Below are 22,525 nucleotides of genomic sequence, written 5' to 3'. Positions count from 1 at the left end.
ATGGACGCATTTCTTCTTTCCACTACATTATAGTAACCTCATCCTGTGATTCTGCCTTTTTTTTTCTTCTCGTTGCATATCATCACCATTTTACTCGGCCCAAGTCGGGCGTCTGAGCTGGGTTGCGCTCTCTGGCTACGTCATTTCAGTGCCAAACCGTCTTCCATGAATGGCTGCGAAGAGCGGGCTGCTGATGCAGATGGACTGCATGGCTGCAATGGCTGAACGCAGTCAAGACGTCTTTCTTCGGTGTTCTGTGTCAACACGCCTGCATGGCCATTGCGATCGCAGCTGGATATCAGCCAGGCTTGTCGCAGGTTGGAGCAATATTCTGAATTGACTGGTAGATATATGTACGGTTCGCACCTGACCAAGGCAACACTGCCCATCTTTTCGGGGGGGCCAGGCGTTTTTGCCTGCTCATGAAGCTTGATTCTAACCCTGCAACTACTGGATATAGAAAAGACGAGAAACTACCCAAGAGACAAGCAAACATGGCTCAAAGTCTCTCCCACCACTACCTCAGCCGCCATCTGCTGCAAAGATTATCACTTCCTTTTTGCCCATCCTATCCTCGACCCCACGACCATCGCCTTTCTATGCCGCCCCGAAACCTCCCACGAGCGTCTGCTTCAGACGCACGAGCTACAACCAACCCCCAGATCCCACGAACCAGAGCTGATCCCGCACTCGCAAGAGGGCCTCGGCTTGCAGACGACAACTGGGCCGGGCCACGCCTGCCGGATCCAACTCCTCGTCAACCTGCCGGCAGCGCGGTCCCACTGCTCGAGGCTCGAGAGCCACAGCGTCAAGTGCATCATCTGCCAGCAACGAATCTCATGTAGCCTCTCCTCGGCGAAACTCGGAGACACCGGCGGGTTTGCGGGATAACGGAGCCTCGTCCCAGCGAGAGCATTACCCCGGCTGGGAGACGCAAGTTCAAACGGACGCAGGACGGGATTCCAGCGCCAGAAGATCAACGCATTGACAATGCCGGCCAAAGTTACGGGAATCTTGGGGCCGCTCTGTTTTCTGGCTTTTGCCGTTGCTGTCATCCGGATCCAAGGCACCAGCACAGACCCCACGGCGCGGTAATGGAAGCTACAACTGTTGTAAGTGACAAAAAGGGAAGGAGCTCCCAGGGGTCTCCGCGCCACCAGTCATAACACACACACACACACACACACACACACACACACACACACACACACACAAATCATTGTGCTAGACTGACGCTGATGGAAAGGTCAACACAGCTCGCTGCCATTTTCCCAATCGTGTTCGCGATGGTTGTCGGGCAACTGATGACACTCACAGTCGCTGGAGACTCGAGACGGGCGCGCGGCTCCGATCTCCGAGGCATCTTCTGGCCAGCCGAACCGTGGGCGGCGCCGCGCTTTCCATCTACACCTTGCCGTTTGGATGGCTTCACATCGTGCTTGTGCTTCTCTGTGCGTTTTTCTCCCCTGGGCGCGCAGTCTATGCTGCGGATGTTGGGCACGAGGTTGCAAGGAGTGAGACCGAGGAGCTCGGCACTGCAAACAAGATGACGTTTTCCAACGAGTTTCTCGACGAAGGTACTTGGAGCCACTCGCTAGAGCCGGTCCCCAACGGTACCTGGCAGACAACAGGATCCAATCTTACTTCAACCTCTCACCGAAGAACTCGAGCAAACATACACCATAGCTACGACGGGAAGCGTGGACCCCGACACACGGACTGTAGATAGCATCAACACGACCGCCGTCTGGGTGCCTGAGCTTCTCGGATACGCCTCGACCGTGCTAAGGGACTCCATGTTTGTAAAGTTGGACGTCGAAGATGGTCGACTGGATGGGATGGACCTGACAAACAAGTACGGGTAGAAGCGTGTCAAGTACGACCTCATGGGCCAGAAGGCGTCGTTTGAAGAGAAGCGGCTGCTTGGGGCGGGATGGGAGGGAGAAATCAGGGGGATTCGCCAGTGACAGGGACTCTGTGGGCTAGCAGCGGGCTATGTGTATGTGCTCAGGGGATTCAACCAACTCTTAATAAAGCTTGATAGCTGGTTCTTGTCGCTCGCTGCCTTATTCTTATGTAATCAAGGCCTTTCACTGTAGGTCTGAACTGCCGCTTTATCATTGTCAACTCCCAAAAGTGGCACGGCCAACAAAGCGCAGATCCCAAGTAATAGAGCATTATCTACTCTACAAATGGGCGTCAAACTTGCCCGCATAAATGGCAACCAGCTGTGGATTGGTGATTTCAACGTCGGCTGCAAAGAAATTGTGCATGAAAAGACTCCGTGTGCCAGCCTGAGATGGGAATAGCAGTGAGGAAACCGTAGCTAACCAACTCTGACACTGTTGGATCATTCTTTTCTTGCCTTTTCTTACGGATCGGCATGAAGCTGAGTCTTATCGCACTGTTTCTAGCACACAACGCTGGCTGCAGTGGAAGTTTCTGGCACGTAACAGCGAGATAATTTATCCGGGTAGATCATCGTCGCACTGCGCATCTATACTTGAACAACTCACTGCCTGCATTGCTGCCACCAAGTTTGACAACCTTTACACTATAATATCTGACAGACATAAAATAGCTATTAGGGACCTGAGACGGCATTTTAGTACATTCTTCCATTCACCACCAACTCCAGACCACAACTCCCCCCTCGTCAAAACTCACCCTCGTCTAATCGCCAACATATACAACCCCTCAACAGCATGGACCGCTCCCCGATGAGACAAGAGCTATCAGCGGCGCTATCACCCTTCCGCACGCGCGTCGAGTCCTGCAACCACGAAGCCCTGGCCTGGCTCGTCCGGCAAGCCGAGGAGGCCCAGACCACGCCAGCCCGACCGGTCCCAGGAAATGTGCCGGACCTGGAGCATTTGGATCGGTACACTTACGACGTGCTCGGTGCTAGGGTGAGGAAGGGAGTGCAAGAGGTCTACATCCCAGTTCCAGCATCGTCTCCCAGATTCCAATCACAGACATGCCTACCGCCAGTATAGTATCTCTTGCGCCGTTCAGGTCTGTCATGATTGCTGAGACGACAACCGCACAGGTTCGCAGCATCGAACACCGTACATCCAACCCCCTTGATTGCACCAGGTCTCTCTGTATGCAGAGCTGTCTCGCCGAGTGGGAAAACAAGAAGCAAATCAGAACTATGTGCCTTGCAGTGTCTGCTGCAGAAAACCACTTTGGCTCAGGCAGCTCCAACGCAACCCCGTACCTCTTTCTCCTGCAATACAGTTCTATACTCGCCTTGATCAATATCCAACCCCGTCCAAGCGCATGAGGAATCCAGCGCCACTGCACACATACGGGATCATGGCCTGTGTACAAGAAAGCAGAAGTACCTGCGTTAGTAAGGGGAGGGCCAGGAAACCCAGATGGCAGCAAGGAACAGAAGAAGACACCCCGGGAGGTAGAGGACTGCGAAGCAGACAAATAGAGAACATGTGTCCCTTTGACGTACCTTTCACAACACCAAGCACTGACGCATCACTAATGACCCCACGCGTGCAAACAGCCTCGGAAACACGCCCAATGACCTGAGCCACGGTGTCATTGCTGATCCCAGAGCGACCGCGGTCGACATGTGTGCGGAAGCTGGTGGCCAGGTAGCACCTAGAGACGGGATGGTATGGACGAAAGGCGCCGGCATTGGCCTCTGGCCCGTCTCGGCGCTCCAGGATCCACGTGCTATTGTGAAAGCGATCTGGATATGCGCTTCTCGCGTCAAATCTCGTCCATAGTGAACTTGTGTTTCCTTCTCACCAGTGGCAGGACATGACAGAAGAAACTGAAAGACACGACATACCCGACCTCGAGCTGCAGGAACCTGTCGTCCTCACCCATCAACCTCCCCAACTCCCGATCCACAATCCAAGGCTTCCCGCCACCCACGACGGAGAGGTATCTGCCCGTCTCCCGGCGGTGGAGCCGCCGGTCGCCACGCCTGGCCACCCACGCGATCCGGCCCGCGGCTAGCAGCAAGTACGAAGCCGCCAGATCGGCCACGTCGGGCCCCCTAGCGCGCCGGCCGACACGATGGAACACGGGAAGCCCCAGGACGTGGTCGAGAAGCGGCGCATGCCCCCGAAGCAATGTTGGGGGATGCGAACGAGGCACGCGAGCAGGACGCACGCCGCGGCCGCGGGCGCAGATGTGGGACGGATCAGCGTGCTGTAGCTCCGAGCCTGTCCTCAACATAGGAAAGCAAGGCTGCACAAAGCACCGTGGACCACCGAACCCAGTCGTGAGTGAGGGGGCTGCCGGTCCAAGACCTTGGTGCCCCTGACTTGGCCAGCAGCTGAAGCCTCCGGGCCAGCAGGCCGACAAAGAGCCCCTGGGCCCACTGGCAAACCGGCGCAGAGAGGGGCGCCGGCAGACGAGCAGCCGTCGCGAGGGATATGCGCGGAAACAATTCAACAGCCCGCAGTCCTTTGCTTAGGAACTTATCCAGCGTCTTGGATACGGCACCTGCGTCCCCCGGCATGCTCTGCTGCCCTCTGCTCGCAAGCCACGGCACGGGAATAACAAACAAATAACCGTCCGCTGTGCCTCGTTCACAAGGCGAAGCGAATCACGCACACGAATACTACACCAAGAGCATCAAGCACTATACACACTACTACGCTTCTACATAACGTTGTGCAAAACAAACCCTCGCAGAAGCGGTCAGAAACTGTCTCACCAAATGCAATACCACCACCCAAGTTATAACTGCCTCATGTAAAACGCATAACCTGGGTAAAGGCTTCATGGCCAAGAACTCAGATGGGCTGCAATATCGGGTACAATCATCTCGTGGTCATTAGAAACTGTGGCACAGCGTGTGATGAGGAAAGGTCCTGTGCTCAAGATGGTCTCGGCAATATCATGGCAGATGCAGATGGGGTGGGGATCAAGAACATGGTCAAGAGACTCGCAGCTCCAAAGGAATGAGAAAGACTGCTAACAAGGGCGTAGGGAAAGTAGGAAAGCCAGCAAGTTTGTGTATCCGGCATGTCCCAACGGCAACTGTCTGCGCAGTCATGCTAAGACAGAAACAGGCGCCTCCAATATGCAACGGCCTGCTTGCTGACCTCGGAGCAGACCAAGGCCGCACGCAGAGCTCGATGCTTGGGCATGAACTTTACAGACGCAATTGACTGGGCCGTTGATTTGCAAGAAAACCACCCCAGTACCGGATGTCCAGAGGGCGCCTGCAACTACGGGGGCAAGCTCTTTGTGGCGCCAGAAATCTACAGCCAAGGCAGCCCTACAGTAACGTGCGCAACGCCATGCAATATCATTTGGCCCCCATTCCAGGTTTCTGGGACGACCACCCTCACCCTCCCGCCGTACACAACCTCACCTGCCGTCGTCTGGACTGCCACGGTCACGACGACCAACAGCGCCGGCAGCACACGAACATCGACGGCCCTCCAGCGTACCGTGCAAACAACAACGCTGACAATCCCGCCCCTGACCACAACTGGAATCCCCTTCTGAAACAAGCATGTCGGCAATAACACAATACAACCGTGCTTTGGCTCACGCCCAGCATCCTTACGCCCCATTTTATCATTACAAACGACCCGAAGGGCCGGCGCCAGCCCAGATAGCCTCGACGGATGAGCCTTGATAGACTGCCAGGTTGAAGGGTATCCATTCGGGTCGGGAAACCCGAAACGAAGTCCCAACAAACGCTGGTGGGACAACAAGCTCATCAACAAGACGATTGAGTACCATACCAGCGCTGGCGGCACCGTGACATCGACCGCCACCACCGAGACCGTCAGTGCCTACTGTCAGTATCCGTCCCCGGGAAGAAAGATATGGAACGGCCAACAGTGGGCCCCACACGCCCTAGGCGGAAGCTTTGACCGGCGCGAGGGCGATGAAGAGTTCAACTGGTACATGTGCGACAGCTTCCCTGGGTATAACGGTCCTTCCGGGCGGCCGGCTACTAGAAAGAGACGACGCGACCGTGTATAGGTCGACTCAGGACATGAGTCGCAGCCGCACGAGGCACCGCGCAGGCATCCTAACTACCGCAACCAAACAGCAGTGGATCATGCGCTTCTCAAGCTGAGCAGTAGCCCTATGAGTGGCACTATAGGACCTCATCCACGTCCACGTCCCGTCCTAGCTGCTCGACAGCAAAACAGTGCTGCAGGTGGTAGTTTTCTTGACCCCAGTGCCTTTTTGTACATGGGGTGCGGCGGCGCCGGCAACGGTGACCTGTGCTACTACCTCGGTGATGATGCTTGCCCCAGTCCACCACTCGATGCCAAAGGCGGCAGTCATGGCAGTGGTGGAGGTAATGGAGGAGGTGGAGGTGGTGGCAGCAATTATGACTGGAACGAGCCTGATCCTCCAAAGCCACCACCACCTCCTCCACCACCTCCTCCACCACCGCCCTCGGAGCCGGAAGCAAAATGTGACCAGTACGACGATTTCGGCTCGCTATGAGATTAAACATCTACAACATCCGGCATTGGAAGACCGACAACGTCGAAAAGAGCTTGCGAGATGAGGAGGAAGGGTGCGCCGCTCTGACCTTCTGGGAATGGACCCCGGAAACCATCGAAGATGGCGCCTCTGCCTGGTTTGATCTGCCTTATTTCATCAAAGCTGGATTCTTCGAGATGGCCATCAAAGTCGGCAGGGGGCCGGATATCCAATGTGAAAAGAAATGAGTTTTCTGGGTCGTCCATGCTACCGACAGATGGCCAAGTTACATACCAAGAGTATTTTTTAGGAAGCCTGGGTGCCTAAGTAGCTAGACAGGCGGTATCCAATCAGTTGTACTGGTATCAGTGCTTCTTCTCGAGGTTTGATTGGCTGGTTCCAGCTCCTAGGTGCTCGTTGACTTCTAGGAAGAATCGACCGCTTCCGGGTCTCACACAGTAAAAGGGCGATGTGCTGTCATGATATGTCTCGTGTCTGTCCTGATACTCCTGACGCTCTGGCTTTGGTGATCTCGTTGTTTCCTCGACTAGTGATGGCACCTTGCTTTTGTGACAGATTCGTGGGCAAGTCGTACTCATTTACGGCTGCAGTGGCTCTTTTTCGTGGAGTGTGGCAAATGCAGGTCGTCCCGATGTTTTACGCCGCCAACTCTGCTGAACTGCAGTACCCCTTGTTTCAGCCGTGTTATTCACAGGAGGCTATGTCTTGCATGTTGACATCTCCCGATCGAGTCGTCTTGTATCCTGCTTCTTCTATGCCGTACGACAGTCAGGAGGCGAAAGCCATTAAAATCATAGAGGAAATGCAAGTGAGCCCCCTTGTTCCACTATTCAAGGCCTTGTGTGTCAAGTACTGTCACTCCTTAATTTGTGGCGTATCCAGAGTAGGTTGCGATTTCCGTATCGAGAGAGGAATTATCGGTGTATGATGATGAAGTTTGGTGACGGTCGGCAGCATGACGGTGACATTGCTACCATTGGGTTTCGAGATGCGACATATCGTGATCTAGCCCTTATTTCAGCGCTGAGGGGCCGAAATGTTTTGATACCGTCTTTGTCTCGTCGTGCCAGCGTTCATTGCTTTCGTCTTGTTGGCCCGGCCACAATGGCCTCGCTGTCTTCCACGCACCAGTGTTGCCGCGGCGGTCTGGCCTTGAGGGCCAAGAACGTTAAAGTTAGCAGACTCCAGATACAGCTGCATCAAAGAGGGATTCCTTGTCTCCCAAGCTTCTCGAATACCTCCAATACAGTAACTGCAAGATTGGCTACCTAGGTAAATAGGTAGGTAGATAAGGTACCGTGTTAAACTACGAGAGCCAGGTTCAAGCTATAGAACTAAGGATACCTTGGTAGGCACTCACCTCAACTGTTTGGCAGGCCACATTCATCTCTATGCTAAGCAACACTGGTGCCTTCCTTTGGAGAAAACTCCAGCTACCATATGGAAAGTGCATTGGCCATGTTCAAAAACCAAACAAATGCTCCCAAGTTTGAGACACCGTTTGGGAAAGAATGGGATGGTAGATGATAGTGAGCTTGAGTGACAGACATAGAGATGATGGGGTTACACAGCTGAACTGAGAGTTTTGTTAGGTTTGATGCAGCCTAGTATGCAGGCTTTTAGATGCTTTCATTTCCACTCCTGAGATGATTGTAGAGCACTGCTTGTACACTATTCCAGAAACGTAAATATTCAATGGCACACAAAAGTGACGGATAGACTCAGGATGAGACCCAGGCATAATACCTCAAGGTTGCATACCTATGTTTCTTATGTACCTGCCTACCCACCTAGGTAGGTAGGTATATTTCCAATGTATATAGTCTGTATTTGGAATCGTTCGGACGAGTATGCAAATACATTGACAAGGAGTTGATCAGATATGTACACCATCCAATTTGAAAATTTACTTGGCAACAAAAAGTGCACCTAGAGGCTTGTTTGGCTGGCAATTACCTGACCAAGTACAGCGAGTGCATAAATATGAATTTTGACTTGAAGCAAAGACTATTGATGAGGCAGACAACGCTGAATTCATCAAATAGATAACCGCAGTAACATACCAAGTACCTGGGGAGTGGGAGAGAGACAACAGGGGGGAAACACAGGGAGAAAAAAGAAAAAAAAGGAGTCGCAGTCGCACATGCGATCGAATGATCTCAAGGAGTCAAGGGAGAAAGTTGACCACTCGGCGGGGCGGAATTTCAAAACTCTGAATTGGCCAAGTGTCAGCTGCGACAACCATTTTTCTGGAAGGATGTGATAATGCAACGTCGAATCCGCCCCAGGAGGTGACGTTATCCATCTTTTTTGATGATACTGTTGTGACGCCTTGTCCACTATCGTACCACGTATGCGGGGGATCCTGATCATGAATCCCAGTGGCGCTCAATCAGGGGCTTCGGGGTTACCAACAGCCGACTTTTGGTGTGGGTGCTCCCCCGCAAAAAACTAAGAAAAGAAGCCCCTTGGCATCCGCGGCCGCTCTTAACCGAATCTATGATCAGCGATGCCCAAATTGTCCAACGTCAGGTCGCGACGCAACACTGACCGACTTTGTGACAATCAAACTTCTAGCATTCGAGAAACAAGAGCTGTCGAGTATCAAACTAAACACAACACTTGTCTTGGCAAAAACCTTCATCCCAAGGGGTACATCGACACATTTTGGTGTCTCTCGTATCCAAGAACCACACCAATCAAAGCCGGCATTCAGCCACTGTGCGCACGCACCGCGCCGTCAAACCTTGAGAAGACCCCTTTGCTGCTTTTTTAATTGCCGAAAAGTTTTTTTTATTGAATATAGCAATGGATCAGCCTGCCGCTGCCGCCGCGGACGAACCGCCGCCCTCTGGCAATGCCACGATACCGCACCTTGCCATCCCCGCGACGTCCAGCAGTTCCATATCCGATATGCCCAACCCTCGCTACTCGAAACTGCACCTGTTGGTGGTGGCCAACGGCTCCCGTGAGACGAGCTCCTGCGCCGCCGTCGCAATGCGGCTTTCCAAAGACCCCAAAATAGCCGTCAGGGTCGTTGCCGACGATGTTCCCCCGCAGCTCAACCAGACCTTTGCGGTCGAGCGAAACTATCCAATCAAGATACCAGACCAGTCAGATGATCGCATACGAAACATAGCACGGCACCAACACAGGGCCGCCGAGTTGGTCGAGTGGGCAGACCTCATGGTCCTTTGTCCCATAGACGCCGATCACCTGGCCAAGATGATGAGCGGGCACTGCGACACCATGATCCTCGAGGTTCTGCGCAGCTGGGACGCCTCGAAGCGTATACTGCTTGTTCCGGGAATGTCGACCACAATGTGGGAGAACCCGGTCACCAAGCGCCAGATAAGCAAACTGCACCGCAAGTGGCATTGGGTGCGTGTGCTGCCGCCCATACTGTGGCGGTACGAGCACCTGGATGCGCCTCCTTACTTTAAGCGTATCGTGGAGTGGACTGGCCTCAACGAGGTCCTGGGTATAATCAAGAACCAGGCAGACCTCTTGACCATGGGGCACGACGTCGACGTGCCCGCTCGCGAGCTGGTGGCAACATCGCCATCCTTTTCCAGCCCAGGCGGGCGTAGGAAACAGCCGGTGTTGCCGCCAGAGATATGGAGCCTTATCCTTGAGCACACCAGAGACTGGGAACTGGCGCAGTCGCTCGGCGTCTTTACAACACTCGAGATGCCGGAGCCGTGGCGGACCGAGCCGAAAGACACCTCGGATCCATTGCAGGTCTTTATGCACCGGCTCGAGTGGCGGCTGCTGTCCGCGGATACGGCGGCGATATGCAGCGTGTTGGAGACGGCGCCCGCAAACCTCACGGATCTGTCGGCGCTCGCCATCAAACTCATCTTCAAGTTCGCCCTCACCGGCGTGCTCTCCTACATCGAGGGCCACTGCCCAATCGTGTTCCGCAACTTTGACGGCAAGACCATCCCGACCAAGGCGTCGGCCTACTACGGCCGCACCGACATCCTCGACTGGTGGGCCAGGTCCCCCTCGTTCCTGGAGAAACAGTACGATCAGGAGGCCATGGACAACGCCTCGCTCTACGGGTACATCCACGTGCTCGAGTGGTGGCGGCGGTCGGGCTTGCCGCTCAAGTACAGCGAGGCGGCGATGGAGCAGGCCAGCGCAAAGGGCCACATCCGCGTGCTGGACTGGTGGCGCGAGGCGGCCATGTCGACGGGCGGGCCGGTGGACAACCGGGACCCCGACGCCAGGCCCATAGAGCTCAAGCCGGGCAAGTCGCTGCTCTACGCGGCACAGGCGGGCCACACGGACGTCTTGCGCTGGTGGATGACCAGCGGGATCCCGGTCGAGCATCAGGACGAGGTCTGCATGAAGGCCTCGCGTGTCGGCAGGGCAGACGTCCTCGAGACGTGGAGGCTGCTGCGCGGTGACAACAATCTCATCTTCACCTCGCAGGTCCTCGTCGACCCCACGATATACTCGTATATTGACGTGCTGGAGTGGTGGAGGAAATACGCCAGGGGAGAACTGCCTGGCATGGACGGCCAGCCGGCCAAAAAGGTCGAATACCGTACCATGGATATCGAGGAGGCGTTGGAGGATTCCTTTGGCGACCAAACGGCCGTCAGGCGCTGGTGGGCCGAGAATGGGCTTAATTTGGGATTGGGCACGAGCGAGTGGCTCAAGGTACGCTACCTTTGAGCGTGAAAGTGTTTTTTTGCCGATTCCAAAGTCCGCAGTGCACATGGGTTTGTTTGTTTTCAGAATGCAGATGCAGGCTGCCTTGGGCACTAGGTAAAGTAACAGATAATCTAAAACCTAATAAGACAGACGTTTTCACGGGTATATCATAAGCCAAACTCCAAACGCCTAGAATTCTTTTTTTGCAAATTGCAAACGTGATTAGTCGTAGCCCATCGTTCATCCTCCGTCATTGGAATTTGGCCGGAGTGCTAGGTATCAATCTTCTCAGAGCCTCGATTTGGCGAACCTGTGCTTCTTTCCGGAGGTCGACGATCCCCCGTTTGTCTGGTCGCCTCATGCCGTTTGAGTAGACTACGGTACCATCCGGTATCCGTTCTTTTGGAGCAATGACAGATCGGGGCGTTAGTGTGCAGTACTGCCAGATCAACATGGCTGTTAGTATTTGCGGCATAGGCTCGAAACAGTCCGTATAGCCACCCCAATGAGGGCCCCTGCGTATCTCACCTTGCCAATAAACGCGCCCGATCCGATCTTGCAACCAACGCCGACCACAGTGCCCTCGCCAACCATGGTACCGCCGCATTCGATGTTCGCAGCGGCCTCGACCGTGACGTAGTCCCCAAGAGTAACAGAACCCTCGGCCCGGTTTCCACCAGCACCTAGGAGCACTCGCTCCTGCACGATGCAGCGCCTGCCGATGTTGACTGGACCGCCTTCGCTCTCTAGCCGGGCCCGCGGATGGACGACAGACTCGGACGAGATGGTGATTGGGTACATGCCGGACAGTATCGCCGAGTCGTGTATCGTGATACTCGATGAGAAGTGGACTGGAGCTTTGGGGCCGGCCTGGGATGCGGCCGGCATAATCGAGTTGCGCTTGTTGGACGACATGCTGGGCTAGCCTCGAGGTTTTCCGTCGTCAACCAAAAGCCATTCCTAGAGCAGTTTTGGCAGTGTTCAGTGGGCGCCGTTGACTTATCGTCGATAATGTTAGCAACGTGCAAGCATGTATACAGTGTACGACATAAGCAAGCTTCACCAACCCAACAGCTCCAAGCTAAGATTCGGGTGGACCCAAACCGAAAAGACCCACACGGCCCATCAGCACCCAATCATGAGCCCGGAAATTCCGATCTCCAAGCAAAGTGCTTCCAATTCATGGAAACCTCGATCGTTCGGCAATTCAACCCGCCTTTGACATTTCGCCCCCTTCAATCGACGACGACGACAACGCCCTCCCAGCAGGCCATTGACCCTCACAAATCTGCTCAGCGGAGCAGCCACAACCACCGCATAGCACACACAAATAAAAAAAAATAACGATGCTGTCAAGAACAACAGCCACTCCGTTGGCCCGGGTGGCTGCTCGGCCTGCCTGCAGCGTCGCCACACAGCAGCAGCCGGCGAGGTCTTTCGCAACCGTCCAGGATGGCACCCCGGCCCCGAAGCGCACGTACGGCGGTCTCAGGGACCAGGACCGCATCTTCCAGAACCTCTACGGCAGGTATCCGCCGGACCTCAAGCACGCGAAGAAGATGGGCGACTGGCACAAGACCAAGGAGATAATACTCAAGGGCCACGACTGGATCATCGGAGAGATCAAGGCTTCGGGTCTGCGAGGACGTGGAGGTGCCGGTTTCCCGTCGGGTCTGAAATGGGTTTGTGACCTGCTCATTCGCGTTCAAGATGCGTTGTTTGTGGTCAAAGATGTGATATTAACGTTTTATGCCACAGTCATTCATGAACTTCAAGGACTGGGACAAGGACACCAAGCCCCGGTACCTGGTCGTCAACGCAGACGAGGGCGAGCCCGGAACATGCAAGGACCGTGAGATTATGCGCAAGGACCCCCACAAGCTTATCGAGGGATGTCTTGTTGCGGGACGTGCCATGAACGCGACGGCTGCCTACATCTACATCCGTGGAGAGTTTTACCACGAGGCTGCGGTTCTCCAGGGCGCCATCAACGAGGCTTACGCCGACGGCCTTATCGGCAAGAACGCCTGCGGCTCCGGCTACGACTTTGACGTTTTCGTCCACCGTGGAGGTGGTGCCTACGTCTGCGGTGAGGAGACGTCCCTGATCGAGTCTCTTGAGGGCAAGGCCGGCAAGCCGCGTCTCAAGCCTCCGTTCCCTGCCGCTGTTGGTCTGTTCGGCTGCCCGTCTACCGTTGCCAATGTCGAGACTATCGCTGTCGCTCCTACAATCTGCCGTCGCGGTGGCTCATGGTTCGCCGGCTTTGGTCGCGAGCGTAACCAGGGTACCAAGCTGTTCTGCATCAGTGGTCAGGTCAACAACCCTTGCACGGTCGAGGAGGAAATGTCCATCCCGATGCGTGAGCTGATTGAGAAGCACTGCGGTGGCGTCCGTGGTGGTTGGGACAACCTGCTCGCCGTCATCCCCGGTGGCTCGTCTACTCCCATCCTGCCCAAGAACATCTGCGACGACCAGTTGATGGACTTTGATGCCCTCAAGGACAGCCAGTCCGGTCTGGGAACTGCCGCCGTGATTGTCATGGACAAGAGCGCCGACGTTGTCCGCGCCATTGCCCGCCTCTCACATTTCTACCGCCACGAGTCTTGCGGCCAGTGCACGCCCTGCCGTGAGGGTAGCAAGTGGACCGAGCAGATCATGCACAGGTTCGAGCACGGCCAGGGCCGCGTTCGTGAGATTGACATGCTTCAGGAGCTGACCAAGCAGGTTGAGGGACACACTATTTGCGGTAAGTGACGATTTAGTATCTTGTCATGCTGTGATGGAGCATTTTTCTGACAAATCATCTTATCAATATAGCTCTGGGAGAGGCTTTCGCCTGGCCTATCCAGGGACTTATTCGCCACTTCCGCCCCGAGCTGGAGAAGCGCATGGCGGACTTTGCTGAGAAGACTGGAGGCGAGGCTTTGGCCGGTGGTTGGACCCACGACACGAGGCAGCAGGGCAAGCTTGTCGCCCCGGGTCAGTAAAAGTGGATTTTAAGTTGATTAAGTTTGAACCGATTGGAGGTTTGTCTAGACTATTTGCAACAGGTGGTTTAGGTTCACAAGTTGATCGGAGCAGGTATAGAATCCTGCAAAACGTGCATACGCAGGCTCCTCTTGCCTATGAGTAAGGGAGATATGTACTGTATTTACTATGTTGGTTTTTTTCTGCGAATCTAGTGTTTTCGCTTTGGATTTTTTGCATGAACCTTGGGTTGTCACTATTGCAGTAACTGATAACAGACACGGATTTGGGTCGGTCTGACTTCTGGGCTATGCGGCTAACAACTGCTGTTGGCATTGGACGTTCGGCTATGTACTGGCCTGCTTTTCGGAAGTGAACCTGCATCCGCACACGCGCACGAGGTTACAGCCGCCAAAAATATCGACCAGGTTCGGAGATAGACGCCTTGGCATATGCAGAATACTTATATCAGCTCCCTATCAGGCGTGCGGGGAGACAGAATTGGTTCTCAACCATTGGTCAGTAAATATCAAGAAAGATAAACCCATGTGTTGACCCTGGTTGAAGGAGTCGGAGTCAAAAATTATTTAATATTCACCATTCCAGAGTCTCGGTTAGTCTCAATGTCCATTATACTGTTAGATTGTTACCAAATGCCTTGAAGGGCTCCTCTTGCACTTTGTTCTTGATACATGACAAAGGTACCCAGGCAGGTGCCACGATCTTTGTCCACCATGTCCAAAACAGCCGTCGACAGCAACCCAGATCCGGCCGATGAAAAGCCCGTGACGCTTGTGCGCGGCGGCCAGGTCGACGCCGAAGTCGCCCACAACTATGTCATCGACCCGGCGGCCGAGGCCCGGCTCAGGCGCGTGCAGGACCTCCGGGTGCTCCCCATGGTGTTCCTCATGTACTTCTTCACCTTTCTCGACCGGACCAACCTCGGCAACGCCAAGGTCGCCGGCATGGAGGCGGACCTGGGCCTGGGGACCTACGGCTTCAACATTGGCGCGTGCCTGTACTACGGCGTCTACTTTTTCGCCGACATACCGGCGTCGCTGAGCGTCAAGCGGTTTGGAAATATAGTGCTGCCGCTGAGCTGCGTCTCGTTTGGCATCGTGACTCTGGGGACGGCGTTCATCACCAACCAGGCTGGCTTCTACACCATGAGGATACTCTTGGGTTTGACCGAGAGCTTTCAGTTTCCCGGGCTGAGCTACGTTGTTTCGAGGTACTACCGCCGCAGCGAGGTCACCACGAGGGTGGCGTTTTTCATGCTAGTCGCCGCTGGACTTGCTGGTGGGTTTGGAGGGCTCTTTGCCTCGGCTTTGCTGTCGGTTGGGAGTATCGGGGGCGTGTCTTCATGGCGGAACATATTCCTTGTTGAAGGGTGCGTATATTTACTTTACATGCCACTGTGTCATTCATTCACTTTGATACCAAACATGCACTGAACCAAGCCAATAGCATAATCACCATCGGCGTCGGCCTCATTTCCATCTACCTCTTCCCGGCCGACCCGTCCAAGACGCGCATCTTCAACGCGGAACAGCGCGCGCTCGCCATGGCGCGCCTCTTCCACGACCAGCCCGCGATCCGCGACCACAAGGAAAAGATCACGTGGGCCCTGATCAAGCGCGGCGTGCTGACGCCCAACGTGCTGGCGGGCGCGTGGATCTACACGTGCAACCAGGTCAGCGTGCAGGGCCTGTCCATCTTCACCGTCACGATCCTGCGCCTCAACTACCCGGGACTCAGCACCGTGCAGATCCAGCTGCTGTCGGCGCCCCCGCCCATCGCCGGCGCGGCCTTTGCGCTGTGCATGGCCTACGTCGCCATGAAGACGCGCCGGCACGGGTTGGTGATTGCGGCGTGCGCCGGGCTCAACGTGGTCGGCTATGGGATCTGGCTGGGGTCGTCGAATCCGCAGGCCAGGTACGCGGCGATATTCTTGAACACGGGAGGCGGATTTGCGTTTGGCGCGCTGGTGCTCAGCTGGACGCTGGCTAATGCCGCGCCGGATACGGTCCGCAATGTTGCCAATGCTGCCGTGTCGGGCCTGGCGAATATTGGTAAGTGTTGCTACCATGTCACTCGACATCTGCTCGGCCCTCGACTGACGACGATGCTCTGTAGGTTCCATCGCCGCGACGTGGAGCTACATCAACACGGACGCCTCTACGGGTTACCGAATCGGAAACAGCCTAAACACGGCCACGGCCTCGTCCGTCATCTTTGCCGCGCTGGGATTGATGCTGTTACAGCGCTGGGAGAATAAGAAGCGAGACCGTGGTGCGCGCGATTACCGGCTGCAAGGCGATCAGATGCACGTCGCCACGCTGGGCCATCTTCATCCCGAATTTAGATATATTCACTAGGTGAGAGGCGGTTGGTTGTGTGTGTGTGTTTTTGAACTGAAGGTAAGAATTGAAAGAGGATAACAGGGAAACCTTGATCCTGCATTATGGGGAAGTGTCAAAAACGATTGATCGGTGTCGTGTGTCAGCTTAGCTTCCAGGATAAAGCTAGAAAATAGAGGAATGTCTGATTAACTTGGTACATAATAGAGCTTTGTTGCTGGGTTTACGCTGTAAACTATTTATTTTCAATTGTATACCTTGGCATATTTTCTTTCGCTTTATATGCCGTTTAGTCCAACATAGTGCACCAGGAAAACATCTTTCGCAACACCAAACCCTGATGAATACAGCGTGTGTGCGGGTCTGGGCATCCCACCCACGACCTGCAAGTGCAAGGTTCACCGTCTCTGATGACAAATTGCCCTTCGAGGTTGACTTGTGAAACAGCAGTGAACACAAACCTCACAAACATCTACATGTTTCCTGCTCGGCAATTTCGCTCTCAACATCCACATTCATTTTCTCATCTCATTCTGCAAAATGCAGCAATTCATTAGATTCAGTTCTGACCAGCGTAAGTTCAACCACCCATGAATTCACCATCACTCACCTCAAGCATCACCTTGTACTGACTTGCCTGTCCTCCACCGCGACAGTCGGTCTGGAGCGTATTTTACGTCTATTTCAATCAATCGCCCAGATCATACTCGGCGTGCCCTTCCTAGCCATCACCGCTACGGCCTGGATCAACAGCCTGCCTTCCACGGTGGCATACTTCTCATCCCTAGCCACCAGCGAAAAGCCCATCGTCGCAGCAGGACCCCTCAAGGTCGCCGACACGCTCCTGCTGCTCGGCGACCTCAAGGGCAAACTAGCCCTGGCCCGGCGCACCGTCCGCCTCTTTTGGTTCCTTGGCTCCTTCCAGGCCGCCCAGCAGTTGTACTCAAACGGAGGCGGCTTGGACGTCTGGCTCGACGTCGCCTCGCGCTCCTTCAACGGCATGTACCTGATCCTCGAGACGGTCACGATGCCGGACGTGGTGGGCACGCCGCACCTGCGGCTGTTCGGCCCGGCCCTGTCCGCCACGCTCAACCTCGAGGCGCAGCGCTTTTGGCTGCTTGCTCTGATTTGCGCTTCTGCGTCCAGCTGCCTGAAGCTGCTCGCCACGTATGGGCAGGCGGCCGTGCCTGAGACAGGGGACGGGTTCGGTGCCAAGGTCGGGGAGAAGAAGAAGGCCGGGCCTGCCGAGGACAAGGCGAAGAAGGAGGCGGCGGGGGTTGCGCTGGCCAAGGAGAGGAGTGCGAAGCGGCGCGCGCTGTTGAGGAAGCTGACGGCGGACGTTTTGGATATGGCTGCGCCGGGGGTTGTGGTCGGCTGGATGGATGTCGATGCGGGCGCGGTCGGGATGGCCATGTTTGTGACTACGCTTCTGACTGGATACGATGTTTGGAAGAAGTTTGCTTGAGGGTGAGTTGAGGTATATACGAGCGAGGTCATACTGCATGATACACATATATATGGGAGAGGAGCTTGTTCGACTTGCGGAGCGACTTTATACGGGAAATCTTCGAATATGATCAAGATTCAAGCGGCTGTATTTTAGACGAATGCGGACATATAAGCTAATCAATAGACGCAACAGAGTCAGGTGTCTGCTTGCACGGTGAGGAGAGACGCAGACGCATGTATTTGGTTCGAGACCATAAAGTGATATAATGCAAAAGATGTTCAAGAATATGGAAATAAGTGACCAAAACGGGAATTATATTGGTATAATGAGGTTGCACAACGTGGCCCAACACATACGACCATACCCACTGGAATATACGGGATCCCGTCCGCTCTCCCCTAGTCAAACCAGTGAGGGCCGAACTAGTACTCAGGTGGGTGACCACTGGGGAATCCTCGGTGTTGTATGTTTTTGTTTTTGCTTTTTTAAGATCAAAGTTTAACCAAGCTGCAGATAAACCCGATCCCTTCTTTCCCAAGGCTAGCAAAGACTTAAATACCTACGAGCTCACAGAGAAACTCGGACTATATGTACGCCTTTTCGTATCATTTGGGGACACAAGAGGAGTAGAAGCCTACTGCCTCAAGCGACGATCGAAACATGCTCGCCACTGCGGCTAGCCACGACAGAGGGAGATGGAGGGAGACGAATTTGGTGCCGAATCTGCCCCGCGACATCCTCGTCGGGGCAAAGGAATATTGTTGCTCCCTTGGAGATGTTAAACGCCTCGAGGAAGACAACAATCAACTCGAATGCACTTTTTTTCCGAGGGCAAAAAAGTCAGCTAATTCTTGAGGCGTGTTTAAATTTCAAGAGGCACTTACACAACCAGCCAGGCAAAGACATAGCTCGCGAGATACGTCTCGGCAGTACCACCACTATAACGATACCAGTAACGGGCGGGATCATTCATGTGAACAAACATCAAGATGCCCAGCACCACCGCCAAGGTTATATCGACAAGCTCCTTCCAGATTCCACGTCGGCTCTTGGGGTCGTCGTTATGCCCTTCAAAGCCACCCAGAAGCGACCGGGACTCGTCGTCACCGTTGTCGTCCCCGCCGCATGTGACCTTTATGCAGAAAAGCTGAAAGGAGAAGAACGGCGCCTCGAGCCGTGGGCCGCGGGGCAGCAAATGACCCAGCAAATGGTAGGCGTTGAAGACCAAGGTGGCGATGAGGAACATGATCAGCGGCACGGTGGTCGATATCTGCGTGCTAAAGGCGACCAGGAACATGTCGATAAAGGCAAAGACGCAGATGGCGGAGCGCCCAATCTGGACGATGTTGATCCGAAACTTGATCGGGTTCCTGCACGGGAGATGCGGGTACTCGTCGTCGGAGCTGATGCTGGCTTGACGACGACCGGGCGAGCCCATCATTCGGTGGTTGAAGATTGGCGAGCCCGCATTTTCGGACGCGGAGGATGAAGCCATGGTGCTGCTCTTTTCGTCGAATTCGTACTGGGGAGGCAGTACGAGGACTTTGTACTGTGGCTCTCGGTCTGCCAAACAAGTTGGACAGGACACTGGTGTGGGTGGTTAGATACAATCGATACTAGACTAGACAGAAGAGAAGTGTGTCTGCGCTGCGAAGATGTGACAAGATGGGTATGGTCTCACTTTTTGGACCACTCCAAGGGCTTTGACGAGTCTTTATAAAACTCAAACTTGGTTGCCTGAAAACATCCAAGTCTAGACAGATAGGTGCAGATTCACACCGGGGCTGACGAGTTTGTTCACTGTTTCTACTCCACCAGCAAGAGCAAGACCCGTGCGTTTTTTGACATTTACATTTACCGCATTGCTCTACTTTGCGTTTCAACAATGAGGGGCGATAGAACAAGCCTCAAGGCGACGGCAAGACTCCGGAAGGGTTTTAATTATGACCTTGGCATTTGAGGCGTCGTCATGGGCAAGCACGTTAATGGTGTGAGTGGGTACAGACTTGGGTGTAAGCGACGGAGCTGAACCAACCAACAAGCTTGGAATCCAGTTGCCTGCTCCTGCTGCCCCAGAACCCTTGCTGTACTTTTGAAATCCTCCGAAATACTACGCACCAAGGCATTTGATGGGTTTTTAGGATCAATAAAGTGATGGGACACACGAATGCTTATCTTGGACAAGTGTCCTCCAAGTTGGAAGTCCTGGAGAGGTTATAGGTCCCAAGGCTATGCTATGCTGCCAAGGTTGAATGCTCAGCCTGACCTGCTTGCTGCCTGCCTGTTGAAAAATGGGGTTGTAACAGGGCAGCAATGTCAATTGCAAAGCGATGCCACGAAACAAAAGATTTACAAAAAGACAGCAATTTGAGTCGCCACAGAGGCCATTATATTGGTGGTCATTGGTTCATTTGAACGATTATCATCCTTGGTCAATTCACACAAGACATACTTTGCAAGTACTTATAGAAAGACCGTTTGCAATCCCTAAATTAAGTGCACAAGGAAGACATCACCATAAATGTGCAGGGTGGAAAAGTAGCAAAAATGCGAGCAGAAGATCTGCCTCCGTGATACCTTGCCATATAGAAGTTGTACAAATAAAAGCATAAACTATACCACGATCCTCTGGGCCTTTCCAGTTCCAGACAAGAGATAGACTCTGAACAAGGCCCCCACTGTCGTGTGATTTTCACGAATTCGAAGTGATTAGGGGACAGTTGCAATCTTCTTTGGCATTCTTTTTCGACTGACTACATAAAATAAACGTCGCACAGCAGCAGGAGACCCGACACCGCGTAGATACATATTGCACATCTGTACTACTCCAAGTCCGCCATCCACACAGAAATTTTCCTACGCTATTATTCCCAGCCATCTTCCGTCAAAATCAAGTCAAAAGAAAAAAGCGCAAAAAATGAATGCTCACTACCAGGGTCGAACTGGCGACCTTCGCATTACTTGATATGCTGAGTAGACATATTAGTACGACGCTCTAACCAACTGAGCTAAGCGAGCTGAGCTGTTGTTGAAGAAGGCAGTTGAGATTCGGATTCTGTATCGTGGAACGCACCTGCCACGATGGGGAGAGGTTGCTTTTGGTCAGGAAGGCGTTGATGAGGAAAGTGGAGTGGATGGGTTCAGGTGTGTTTTCTCGTGATGCTCGGCACCGAAGCGTCGGGTTTGAGATTTGAAGGACCCGAACTTACGTCAAGAGCTAGGTAGTCTAGTTAGTTCAATAGCAAATTTTGAACTCGAACCACCTCCATTGAAAGTGAGACATCACAAGAGCTTCACTGTAATTGTTGGCCAACGGAATTTCACGTACCGGTAGCTATTTCCCACCAAATCCGTACAGTACCTACAGAGGTCCCTTTAGTTATCGACAGATTGACTGCGCGTTTATTGATCCTTCCAATCAAACTTGGCCCACCGCATTGCCCACTATATTACTTCGTAACTCGAGCAAGAGGTGGCCTGACTATTTCTGGTCTGTTCTGTTCTGTTCCGCATCCACTCGTCACTCTTTGGTGTCTACAGCAACCATCATCAACCACAATGTCTTCCTCACCTTCACCCTCAACCATCAAGGCCGTGCAGGTCGCGTCGCTCTTCACCATCGCGGCATCCAGCGGCGCCAAGCTCGGCCTTTCAATCTTCGCGGTGCCCCGGCTCCTCGAGTCGCCGGGCCCGCTGATGCTCCAGCAATGGGACAGGATGTTCGTGTCGGGCCGCGCCATCCTGCCCGCCGCCGACGTGCTCTCGGCCCTGGGCTTTTCGTACCTGGCCTACTCGCGCGTCTTTGGCGAGCGGACCGCAAAGATGTACGCCCTCGCCGCCGCCCTCTCGGTCGGCATCGTCCCGTACACATTTCTGGTCATGTCGAGAACCAACAACAAGCTGCGTCGCCGCGCCGAGCTTACCAAGTCCATGTCCATCACGGACGAGTCGCTGGAGTCGGCCGAAGTGCGCGAAGGTGACAAGTTCCTCGTCGACCACTGGGGTGTGCTGAACCTCGGCCGCACTGCCATGTTGGCCGCCGCGGGTCTGATTGGTCTTTATGCCTCGCTGTGATTTTCCGGCTATTTCAACAATTTGCCGCTAGTCTTGATCAGACATTTGACGGCTGTACGGGGCGGTATAAAACAAGATTCAAGGCCGTCTCTAGGGATCTGGGTTCATGAGCTCAAAAGCTGCAATTGGGTGTCAAGTGTACGAACTGCGTCTGTGCATGTCCGCCTTGCACTTGCGGCTGAATTGTGATGCACACATTCGGTTTTGTATAGTCTGGATGGACCGAGTTTGTCCCTACTCCTCTCAGAATTGAGATGCGATGTATTGTTATGATTTGGAATTTTTGGCTTGACTTGTACCAACCAAGTACGACTGATATATGAAATAAACAGATGTTTGCCAGACCCAAATATCCTTGGACCAAGTGCAAACAAACCACCGACGTGATTGCAAAGCTCGCTAATACGAGAAACCCACCTGCACCCAAAGAACCAACCATGACAGAATACGTTTAGGCCGCGAATATAGCAAAGAAACATCCCAATACAAGCCCATGGTTACACCAGAAAGATTGCAGAAAAAAAAAAAGAAAAAAAAGAAAAAGACCAATCTAAGGATATCC

The 22,525-nt window shown here is 53.9% G+C and overlaps 9 protein-coding genes and 2 non-coding genes across 11 annotated transcripts; 6 read left to right on the top strand and 5 right to left on the bottom strand.

The window, feature by feature from the left end:
• Positions 1 to 632: 632 nt before the first annotated feature.
• On the bottom strand, positions 633 to 1,798 carry MGG_17401 (uncharacterized protein; the record flags this gene model as incomplete). Its single annotated transcript, XM_003718326.1, has 4 exons — positions 633 to 1,101; positions 1,204 to 1,235; positions 1,316 to 1,535; positions 1,680 to 1,798. 4 exons carry the CDS (start codon positions 1,796 to 1,798, stop codon positions 633 to 635), a joined length of 840 nt encoding a protein of 279 aa, XP_003718374.1.
• A 743-nt stretch (positions 1,799 to 2,541) lies between these two features.
• Positions 2,542 to 8,710, bottom strand: MGG_17400 (uncharacterized protein). The gene is made up of 6 exons (XM_003718325.1): positions 8,212 to 8,710; positions 4,278 to 8,121; positions 3,812 to 4,195; positions 3,467 to 3,693; positions 3,313 to 3,323; positions 2,542 to 2,864 (listed from the first exon to the last, which is right to left on the bottom strand). Exons 2-6 carry the CDS (start codon positions 4,487 to 4,489, stop codon positions 2,748 to 2,750), a joined length of 951 nt encoding a protein of 316 aa, XP_003718373.1. The 5' UTR covers positions 4,490 to 8,121; positions 8,212 to 8,710; the 3' UTR covers positions 2,542 to 2,747.
• A 181-nt stretch (positions 8,711 to 8,891) lies between these two features.
• MGG_00645 (phosphopantothenoylcysteine decarboxylase) lies at positions 8,892 to 11,302 on the top strand. The gene has a single exon (XM_003718324.1). It carries the CDS (start codon positions 9,259 to 9,261, stop codon positions 11,131 to 11,133), a length of 1,875 nt encoding a protein of 624 aa, XP_003718372.1. The 5' UTR covers positions 8,892 to 9,258; the 3' UTR covers positions 11,134 to 11,302.
• MGG_00646 (uncharacterized protein) lies at positions 10,911 to 12,145 on the bottom strand. The gene is made up of 2 exons (XM_003718323.1): positions 11,641 to 12,145; positions 10,911 to 11,551 (listed from the first exon to the last, which is right to left on the bottom strand). The coding sequence occupies exons 1-2, from the start codon at positions 12,025 to 12,027 to the stop codon at positions 11,363 to 11,365; spliced, it is 576 nt and encodes a 191-aa protein (XP_003718371.1). The 5' UTR covers positions 12,028 to 12,145; the 3' UTR covers positions 10,911 to 11,362.
• A 156-nt stretch (positions 12,146 to 12,301) lies between these two features.
• On the top strand, positions 12,302 to 14,323 carry MGG_00647 (uncharacterized protein). Its single transcript, XM_003718322.1, has 3 exons — positions 12,302 to 12,794; positions 12,871 to 13,858; positions 13,930 to 14,323. The coding sequence occupies exons 1-3, from the start codon at positions 12,459 to 12,461 to the stop codon at positions 14,097 to 14,099; spliced, it is 1,494 nt and encodes a 497-aa protein (XP_003718370.1). The 5' UTR covers positions 12,302 to 12,458; the 3' UTR covers positions 14,100 to 14,323.
• A 277-nt stretch (positions 14,324 to 14,600) lies between these two features.
• MGG_11530 (uncharacterized protein) lies at positions 14,601 to 16,638 on the top strand. The gene is made up of 3 exons (XM_003718321.1): positions 14,601 to 15,469; positions 15,547 to 16,151; positions 16,216 to 16,638. Exons 1-3 carry the CDS (start codon positions 14,772 to 14,774, stop codon positions 16,455 to 16,457), a joined length of 1,545 nt encoding a protein of 514 aa, XP_003718369.1. The 5' UTR covers positions 14,601 to 14,771; the 3' UTR covers positions 16,458 to 16,638.
• A 118-nt stretch (positions 16,639 to 16,756) lies between these two features.
• Positions 16,757 to 18,179, top strand: MGG_00648 (uncharacterized protein). Its single transcript, XM_003718320.1, has 2 exons — positions 16,757 to 17,013; positions 17,096 to 18,179. Exons 1-2 carry the CDS (start codon positions 16,980 to 16,982, stop codon positions 17,902 to 17,904), a joined length of 843 nt encoding a protein of 280 aa, XP_003718368.1. The 5' UTR covers positions 16,757 to 16,979; the 3' UTR covers positions 17,905 to 18,179.
• On the bottom strand, positions 18,016 to 19,831 carry MGG_00649 (uncharacterized protein). The gene is made up of 3 exons (XM_003718319.1): positions 19,571 to 19,831; positions 18,774 to 19,476; positions 18,016 to 18,706 (listed from the first exon to the last, which is right to left on the bottom strand). Coding segments are annotated over exons 1-3 (879 nt in total). The 5' UTR covers positions 19,572 to 19,831; the 3' UTR covers positions 18,016 to 18,531.
• MGG_20353 lies at positions 18,244 to 18,359 on the top strand. The gene has a single exon (XR_001729808.1). It is a non-coding gene; the product is annotated as a 5S ribosomal RNA (ribosomal RNA).
• Positions 19,832 to 20,811: 980 nt separating the features above from the next.
• MGG_20236 lies at positions 20,812 to 20,907 on the bottom strand. The gene has a single exon. It is a non-coding gene; the product is annotated as a tRNA-Ile (tRNA).
• Positions 20,908 to 21,093: 186 nt separating this feature from the next.
• On the top strand, positions 21,094 to 22,288 carry MGG_00650 (uncharacterized protein). Its single transcript, XM_003718318.1, has one exon. It carries the CDS (start codon positions 21,448 to 21,450, stop codon positions 21,961 to 21,963), a length of 516 nt encoding a protein of 171 aa, XP_003718366.1. The 5' UTR covers positions 21,094 to 21,447; the 3' UTR covers positions 21,964 to 22,288.
• Positions 22,289 to 22,525: the final 237 nt, after the last annotated feature.

This window comes from Pyricularia oryzae, chromosome 5 (genome assembly GCF_000002495.2).
Source record: "Pyricularia oryzae 70-15 chromosome 5, whole genome shotgun sequence".
NCBI lineage: Eukaryota > Fungi > Ascomycota > Sordariomycetes > Magnaporthales > Pyriculariaceae > Pyricularia > Pyricularia oryzae.
Note: the sequence above shows the minus strand (reverse complement) of the source record. Positions and strands in the feature narration are given on the sequence as shown.

Coding starts and splice junctions, on each gene's coding strand:
- MGG_17400 (XM_003718325.1), bottom strand. CDS start 4,489: ATGCCGGGGGACGCAGGTGCCGTATCCAAGACGCTGGATAAGTTCCTA. Junction 4,196..4,277: donor GCCAAGTCAGGGGCACCAAG/GTCTTGGACCGG, acceptor TCCTATGTTGAG/GACAGGCTCGGAGCTACAGC. Junction 3,694..3,811: donor TTCCTGCAGCTCGAGGTCGG/GTATGTCGTGTC, acceptor CTTTCACAATAG/CACGTGGATCCTGGAGCGCC.
- MGG_00645 (XM_003718324.1), top strand. CDS start 9,259: ATGGATCAGCCTGCCGCTGCCGCCGCGGACGAACCGCCGCCCTCTGGC.
- MGG_00646 (XM_003718323.1), bottom strand. CDS start 12,027: ATGTCGTCCAACAAGCGCAACTCGATTATGCCGGCCGCATCCCAGGCC. Junction 11,552..11,640: donor CGGGCGCGTTTATTGGCAAG/GTGAGATACGCA, acceptor TTGATCTGGCAG/TACTGCACACTAACGCCCCG.
- MGG_00647 (XM_003718322.1), top strand. CDS start 12,459: ATGCTGTCAAGAACAACAGCCACTCCGTTGGCCCGGGTGGCTGCTCGG. Junction 12,795..12,870: donor TCCCGTCGGGTCTGAAATGG/GTTTGTGACCTG, acceptor TTTATGCCACAG/TCATTCATGAACTTCAAGGA. Junction 13,859..13,929: donor TGAGGGACACACTATTTGCG/GTAAGTGACGAT, acceptor TTATCAATATAG/CTCTGGGAGAGGCTTTCGCC.
- MGG_11530 (XM_003718321.1), top strand. CDS start 14,772: ATGACAAAGGTACCCAGGCAGGTGCCACGATCTTTGTCCACCATGTCC. Junction 15,470..15,546: donor AACATATTCCTTGTTGAAGG/GTGCGTATATTT, acceptor CCAAGCCAATAG/CATAATCACCATCGGCGTCG. Junction 16,152..16,215: donor GTCGGGCCTGGCGAATATTG/GTAAGTGTTGCT, acceptor GATGCTCTGTAG/GTTCCATCGCCGCGACGTGG.
- MGG_00648 (XM_003718320.1), top strand. CDS start 16,980: ATGCAGCAATTCATTAGATTCAGTTCTGACCAGC. Junction 17,014..17,095: donor TAGATTCAGTTCTGACCAGC/GTAAGTTCAACC, acceptor CCACCGCGACAG/TCGGTCTGGAGCGTATTTTA.
- MGG_00649 (XM_003718319.1), bottom strand. Junction 18,707..18,773: donor GTCTTTGCCTGGCTGGTTGT/GTAAGTGCCTCT, acceptor TCGGAAAAAAAG/TGCATTCGAGTTGATTGTTG.
- MGG_00650 (XM_003718318.1), top strand. CDS start 21,448: ATGTCTTCCTCACCTTCACCCTCAACCATCAAGGCCGTGCAGGTCGCG.